This window comes from Cyprinus carpio, chromosome B4 (genome assembly GCF_018340385.1).
Source record: "Cyprinus carpio isolate SPL01 chromosome B4, ASM1834038v1, whole genome shotgun sequence".
Taxonomy (NCBI): Eukaryota; Metazoa; Chordata; class Actinopteri; order Cypriniformes; family Cyprinidae; genus Cyprinus; species Cyprinus carpio.
Window position 1 is genome coordinate 10,318,650 of NC_056600.1, and position 7,415 is coordinate 10,326,064.

The following is a 7,415-nucleotide window of genomic DNA, read 5'->3' on the forward strand; positions in this document are numbered from 1 at the left end:
AGAGGCGCATATAGAAGCAAAAAAATAAATAAAATAAAATATAGTCGATTGAACACACATTGCACTTTTGATGCAGCAGTATTGTCACACTGCATCTGTAAGTTGTGCATTATGTTATAGTCTATTTAATAAACGTTAAAACCAATATGACACACACACACACACACACACACACACACACACACAACATAAGAAATGTTGCATGCTGCACTGTCTTGCATTTCATAAATATAAATCCCAAGTCCCAAACTGGTCTTTGATACCCTCTAGATATGATAAAACCTAATCCCGTTTAAAGTTTGAGCAGAATTTGAGAGCTTGGAATGCATCCTAAAAGCCTGTTGGCATTGATAGCAACCCTCTGTTTAATGCTGAGTCATTGTGACAACGACTTGTTGACTGTTAACAAAAGTTTGTTAGTTGAGACAGTGACATTACAAAAGCACCTCTACACACTCAATAACACCTGGAAATTGTCATTGGGAACTGGAAATGAATAAAAAAAAAATAGTTAACATTTTATTGTAAACTGCATACATTTTTAATAAGAAAATATTACACCAGGGAGGGACAATAAAAGGTATAAATAAAGGCCTCTCCTGTTCGACAGTGCTAAGGTGTCTTTAGAGAAACAGTGCTGTGGTGAGCACCCTGTAGGCCATTGAGAAAGTTGTGATGATTCCCACCACCCAGGACAGACCTCTGCTAGGCTGGGGCAAAGCCAACAGGTAAGACACCGTGTGGATGAAACGTGACCCCACAAAGACTTGGAAGTGCAGCAGAGCTGTGGATAGATCCGGCCCCGTGAATGCATAGAGAAGACCAATCACCACAAAGGAAATGATGTTCTCCAGGTCATTTTGATGGCACCTGTGATTCAAATCACTGAGAATACTCCCACTTAACTGGTTAAATGAGGATAGATGACAACTTTGCTATTACCTTCGGACACGTTCTACATCAGGATTGGTCTGGAGCATCTTCTTTCTGTCCTCTGAGTTTGAAAAGGCCTGAACAAAGTGCCAGTTTTGGTATTGAAGTTTATTTCATCATTATGCAAAATGAATTAATCTTAATTGAATTTTCTAAACCAATTGCACCTTTTCTGGTTATCCTGAAGTATCCAGTCAAAGGAGCCATGAACATCATTTTGAGGACTACAATAGTGGCATATTTGGAGAAGGCCAGAAACATATCATTGCTCATCAAGTCAGCCATTTTGCAAAATTTCCTACCAAGGACAAAGAATATTACAGAACAAAACCAAAGTAGGGCAATAACAGATGTAGGTTAACATATGCAAACACATATAGCCTGTTATTCATTTAAGGTAGAAAAAGATTATCTTTACAACACACCGTTTACTGAAACCAATTCATTTTTAGGTCTATATTGGAAAAAAAAAGTCATACCGTCAAGTTTTGTTTAGCAATATATCTGTTATTAAACTTTATTCAGACTCGGTTCAATTCGTCGTTTTGAGAACCGGTTCAACCAATTCATCAAAAAGGTCCGACTCAAAAGAACGATTCAGTCACAAAGTGGACGTCACTATTATTGAACACACAACAGTTATGCTTGAAGAAATTCCAATGTACATATTAAGGATTATATTTTCACACCTTATCGAACTAAATCATTACCAATGCACTCTTTCAAAGTTATTTTAAAAATTCGCAGTTTACACCAAATGCAGTAAGTGCACATAACTAACTACTATAAAATAGCCTATTGTTTATATTAGTTTTGAGATGGATCTCGTCGCCTGTGTTCAGTTTAGACCCAATGTTTACAGTATTTATACGTGGAGCTTGTTTATTTATAATTTTGATCTGAACAGTAAGGTCTTCCAGCCAAATCAAACCTAAATGCTGATTCCTTCTGAAGTAAGCTACATAACACAGCTGGCAAGTATACTTGCATTTTATGGTGACTTCACATTTCATATTAAGGTGGGTTTGCTAAATGCTCCCAAACTGGTCTTTGCACCCTCAAGTAGACAAGATAAGACTGCGAAATAAAAAGGTCCTGTTTAAGCAATGAAGAAAAGCAGGTTATAGAGCTTGGAATGCATCCTAAAAAGCCTATTGGCACTGATAGCAACCCTCCGTTTAATGCTGAGTCACTGTGACAACGACTCGTTGACTGTTAACAAACATTTGTTAGTTGAGACAGTGACATTACAACAGTACCTTCACAGACTCATGTGTATGCTGGTGACATGTTGACAGATTTTATTATGAATTACATAAGAAAAGATAACACCAGGGACAATAAATGATATAAAACAGGCCTCTCCCATTCTGCAGTGCTAGTGTCTTTAGAGAAGCAGTGCTGTGGTGAGCACCCTGTAGGCCATTGAGAAAGTTGTGATCATTCCCACCACCCAGGACAGACCTCTGCTAGGCTGGGGCAAAGCCAAAACGTAAGATACAGTGTGGATGAAACGTGACCCCACAAAGACTCGGAAGTGCAGCAGAGCTGTGGATAGATCCGGCCCCGTGAATGCATACAGAAGACCAATCACCACAAAGGGAATGATGTTCTCCAGGTCATTTTGATGGCACCTGTGATTCAAAGTGGCAAAAATCACTGAGAATACTCCCACTTAACTGGTTAAATGAGGATAGACGAGAACTTTGCTATTACCTTCGGACACGTTCTACATCAGGATTGGTCTGGAGCATCTTCTTTCTGTCCTCTGGATTTTTTTTGCCCATTGCAGTGTCTTCCCAGTTTGAAAAAGCCTGTATGATGAACAGAAATACATTAAATATAGGCCTAATATAGAGGAGCAATAATATAAAACCTTGCCTTTTAGAAAACAGGAGTACTGACAAAAAAAAAATGTCTTTAAAAGTCAAGCTCTACATTAAATAGGCTACATATATTTCTGCCTTCATTTTAACGGTCAAGTAAGATAATTTCAACATTATGCAGGATGAATCAGTCTTGAGTCACTTGACATTTCTTTGTTGTAATTTGTGTAAAACTGAAATTTCTAATCCAATTGCACCTTTCTGGTTATCCTGAAGTATCCAGTCAGAGGGGACATGAACATCATTTTGAGGACTACAATAGTGGCATATGTGGAGAAGGCCAGGAACACATCATTGTTCATCAGGTCAGCCATATTTTGCTAAATTTCCTACCAAGGACAAAGAACATTACAGAACAACAGCAGAGTATGGCAATAACAAGAGATCTTAACACATGCAAATAGCCTATTTTCAGGTAGAAAAAGATTCTCTTTTATTCACTGTAGCCTAATAATAGTTTCTACCATAAAATCTTGAACTTATAGTATGATATACTTATAGTCTTGTACAATAGTATGAACCAGGGAACTCTGAATTTCTGTAAGTGTTCTTTTGAACAGGTTCATAAAACAATTCACCAGTTCCTTTACGCCATCAAGTATTTACGTTTTGTTTTCCAACACACAGTTTACTGAGACCGATTTGTTCGTATGTTGATAAATGTCATACAGTCAAGTTTTGTTTAGTAGTATATGTTATTAAATTTGTTCATCAGATTCGGTACAATTAGTCGTTTTGTGAAACGGTTCAACCAATTCATTAGAAAGATCCGACTCAAAAGAACGATTCGTTCACAATGTGGACGTCGCAATTATTGAACCAAGCTGTAGCCTATGCTTGAGGAAATACCACCGTGTTATATCAAGATCATATTTTCATACCTTACCGAACCAAATCAATTCCAGCGCACTAGTTCAAAGTTATTTTAAAAACTATGCGCAGTTTACACTTAACCTATTTACACGGCAATTACACAAACTAACTAAATAAATAATATCCAATCTAATTCACTCCCCTCGCGTTTTAGACCAAATGAATACTTTACATAATTTATATATTTAAAGCTTGTTACGCCCTCTCCAGTCAAAATGGAGCAATATAACAACATAGGACAACGAGAAATGTTGCTCCGCTTACCTGGGTGACGATTCTTGCGAATGACAAGTGCTTTGAAATCTGAAATAGTCAAACTTAGTTATTGCGTAAGTTCACGCGTAGACAGCCTACTTGGACCAGAGCCAGCCCATTGCTCCATTCTAGCCAGACTGTTTTCTTTTCTTGTAGTAGGCCTAATGTAAAGTTTAACATGTTAATACTTTGGAGTCTTGTGGATCAATGATTAATCCTAGTTTATTTTGATCTACAGGAAGGTCTTCCAGCCAAATCAAACATAACTGCTGATTCCTTCTACAGTGCGTTACACTGCTGTTAAGTACAAGCTTGCATTTACTACTGACTTCCTAAGCCTGTTTGACACTTATGTAAAGGGGGGTGTTGGGGTTGTTGCAAAATATTTTGACTTTAACCCACAGTTTATCTTGAAAATCATCTCTGCTTTTTACCTTAGCAGTTATAGTTTGCTTCACTGTAACACTATAAGAATGTTTTATTCCCACGTAATCAAAACATACTTTTATGACCACATTTATACAGATTCACTTTATGGGAGCCTGTTTCAGCCACAGGATTAAAACATAAAATAAAATAATAACAAATGTAATAATAACAAAAATATTTTTTTTAAAAATTGTTTCTCTTCCTTCCACAGATGGATCTTAATACAATGTCTAAATAAAACAAGGTCTGTTTTATTTCAGTTAAAAATTTAACAGTGTTTTCAAGCTTTGAAGTTATGATTTGTATCATACATCTAACCTTAAGTACTAAAACACTTCTAGAAATTAAAGTGCTGGTATGATGCTAGCAACAGCGAGGTTATATGTTCTAACCCGGTCTCAAGAGAAGTTATAGGACATTGAGAAATATAAAAAATAAAAGTTGTATGACTGAAGTCACGATTTTGACAATGCAAATTATTACCAGTCTATATGAGAGTGGTTTTTGAAGTTGCTTGGGTTAAAAAGCCTGCTAGCTGAACAAATATCATTGTATGTTCTTCAACTTCTATATAAATATGCCTCTTTTTTAGCCTCAGATGTTTTCAGTGTTATGCTGAACGCCACATGGTGCATTGCCACTTAACTAATGGTATCTTGTAGCTATGTGTTTAAGATATCAGCTTCGTTATTCTATCCTTATTCTGTTGACTGCACACATAAGGCATCATGCCATGTAATTGTAGGCACTAAAAAGATCCAGTCATTCTCTGCTCCTGTCATCTTCCTCTGCAGAGTGTCTTCAAAGCGAGAAGTTAGTCTTGTCTCAAGCTGAGTGAAGAGCAAGACGTCTTCTCCCTCCTTACAATTACACCACTGTCACGCTAAACAGCTGCACGTCGTGTTGCCATTGTGCTCGTGTTTTTGTAAGGCATTGCAGGTGCGAGCAACATCCTTATCACTGCTGGAACATATTCTGGTTTTTACATATGCATGAGCTGCACGAGAAAGTGTGGCGCGGAGAACTAGTTGATAAAGAATGTGGACTGATGAGATATTGTCCTACTGACACGCTGCCATTTGCTGGCTTCTCCTAGTAATATGTTTTACCTTGTGTTTACCATGCCTGGGAGAAATGTGGGGCTGTGCAACTTTGCCAGAGGAGCACATGAGAGATGTCAATCAACGTGGGACAAGGGATTTAAAGATGTCGTGCCGCAGTCAGAGATTTAACAGTGCGGTCTGTGTCAGGTGTCAACAACTTCACCATCAGAATAGTAATGCTGCAAGACACATATCATTAATGTTTGATTTGCACCTCACCTGAAGAACGCTAACTGCTTTACCTTTAGACTTAGTAGTAGTTTCACATTTAATAAAAAAATTAAAATAAAATAGACGTTGAACACTGTACGGCTGCCTAGTGTAAAGAAGACTTCTTGGCTCTTCAACACTCGCATTTATGAATTTCAATTATATGAAGTATTTCTATCAAGTTGAACTGGGTCATCTTTAAGTGGTGTACATATTATGAATTCAGAATAAATACAGAGTATTTAATTAAAAACAACAATGTGTGAATGTTTGAAACTTTTACAATAGAGTTTGGTAAATGGCAAAGCAGCTTTCATTTGCTTTGGCATTAATTGAACACATTTTTTACATTGCAGAGTTAAGCATAGAACACATCTGTTCAAAGCTTTCGGTCAATAAGATCTTTTTAAAGAAATTACTTTTATTCAGCAAAGATGCATTAAATTCATCAAATGTGACAGTAAATAACATTTATAACATTATATTTATAAAAAGAAAAAAAAAATCCTGGAAAAACTAATGTATGATGGTTTCCACAAAAATATTAAACAGCCGTTTTCAAAATTTATCATCATGTGACACTAAAGATTGGAGCAATGGCTGCTGGAAGAATTAGCTCTTTTAAATTTTAATCATATTTCACAAAACTACTGTTTTACTGTATTTTTGTATCAAATAAATGCAGCCTTGGCGAAGATAAAAGATCATTTAAAAAAAAAACTGACTTTGGTAGTGTAAAAATAATTTAAAATGAAAATAAATCCATTTTAAACCATTTGATTAAATGTTACAGTCTTATTTATTTATTTACTTATAAAAGCAACAAAACATATCTTTTACAGATATTTATTCTTATTTGAATAAATATCACATTTTCAACGATTTTTTTGTTAACTGATTTTCATTTATAAATTATTTTATTTATTTGCCTTATGTAAATATCTATTTTAAACCATTTGATTAAATGTTAAATTTTTTAATGATTTATTTTATTTATTTATTTATTTTCCTATTTATATTTAATGTTGAAATACTTTTGCACATCCGAGTTAGGGTTAAGGTTAGGCTTTAACGCAGATATAACTCAAAACATCCCAACCAGCATCTGTTTGTCCAGCCTCTGGCAGATGAGGGAATGTTCAGGAAACCTATTTGAAAGTATTCATTGTTTTTGCTACTTTGCACGTTGCTCGTCTAATCACAGCCAGACTTAGTGTCTAACCATTCTGACTTTAGTCAGAACGTTTTATAACTTTCTTCCCTTAAAAAATAAAAAATAAAAATTAATCACAGCTTCGTGTTATTTAATGTCTTTACAAATGACAGTTTCTACTTACTGTTTAAGTGACATTTTGCAACAACTCTATTATAGCACATGACAATCTAATAATACATGTTATTGCGAGATCATGTGAGGGTGGCATGAGGCAAAATAGGGTAACTAGGTCTTTGGCTTTACAATCTTTTGTTGATTTGTATAATTCACTGTTTTAGAGCGAGACAGGGAAGGAGAGCGCTTGTACGAGAGAGAACTGAACACAAATAATGCAGTATGATTTCCCAAAAGGACCTGTTAATGGCCAACACATGAATTGATCTCTCACCGGTCTCAGCAGTAATTGGGATGCCGACTGTGGTGTCACTTTATTGATTTTTCACTGGTAGCCAACTTGCACCCGGGTTGTAGGACAACGATGACTAAATAACAGCCAGACCAATGATCTTA

General features: G+C 35.9%; 2 protein-coding genes across 2 annotated transcripts; both read right to left on the minus strand.

The window, feature by feature from the left end:
* Positions 1-290: 290 nt before the first annotated feature.
* LOC109075659 (microsomal glutathione S-transferase 1) lies at positions 291-2,056 on the minus strand. The gene is made up of 3 exons (XM_019091531.2): positions 1,096-2,056; positions 943-1,031; positions 291-870 (listed from the first exon to the last, which is right to left on the minus strand). Exons 1-3 carry the CDS (start codon positions 1,216-1,218, stop codon positions 624-626), a joined length of 459 nt encoding a protein of 152 aa, XP_018947076.1. The 5' UTR covers positions 1,219-2,056; the 3' UTR covers positions 291-623.
* Positions 2,057-2,209: 153 nt separating this feature from the next.
* LOC109075623 (microsomal glutathione S-transferase 1) lies at positions 2,210-4,104 on the minus strand. The gene is made up of 4 exons (XM_019091504.2): positions 3,957-4,104; positions 3,017-3,148; positions 2,650-2,747; positions 2,210-2,567 (listed from the first exon to the last, which is right to left on the minus strand). The coding sequence occupies exons 2-4, from the start codon at positions 3,131-3,133 to the stop codon at positions 2,321-2,323; spliced, it is 462 nt and encodes a 153-aa protein (XP_018947049.1). The 5' UTR covers positions 3,134-3,148; positions 3,957-4,104; the 3' UTR covers positions 2,210-2,320.
* Between the last annotated feature and the right edge of the window lie 3,311 nt (positions 4,105-7,415).

Bases quoted from the DNA above. Each gene is read 5' to 3' on its own strand.
- LOC109075659 (XM_019091531.2), bottom strand. From the start codon at position 1,218: ATGGCTGACTTGATGAGCAATGATATGTTTCTGGCCTTCTCCAAATAT. The intron at 1,032-1,095 runs ATTGGTTTAGAA...AAACTTCAATAC, and splicing joins GGATAACCAGAAAAGGTGCA to CAAAACTGGCACTTTGTTCA. The intron at 871-942 runs GTAATAGCAAAG...TTTGAATCACAG, and splicing joins GATGTAGAACGTGTCCGAAG to GTGCCATCAAAATGACCTGG.
- LOC109075623 (XM_019091504.2), bottom strand. From the start codon at position 3,133: ATGGCTGACCTGATGAACAATGATGTGTTCCTGGCCTTCTCCACATAT. The intron at 2,748-3,016 runs GTGCAATTGGAT...TTCATCATACAG, and splicing joins ACTTCAGGATAACCAGAAAG to GCTTTTTCAAACTGGGAAGA. The intron at 2,568-2,649 runs GTAATAGCAAAG...TTTGAATCACAG, and splicing joins GATGTAGAACGTGTCCGAAG to GTGCCATCAAAATGACCTGG.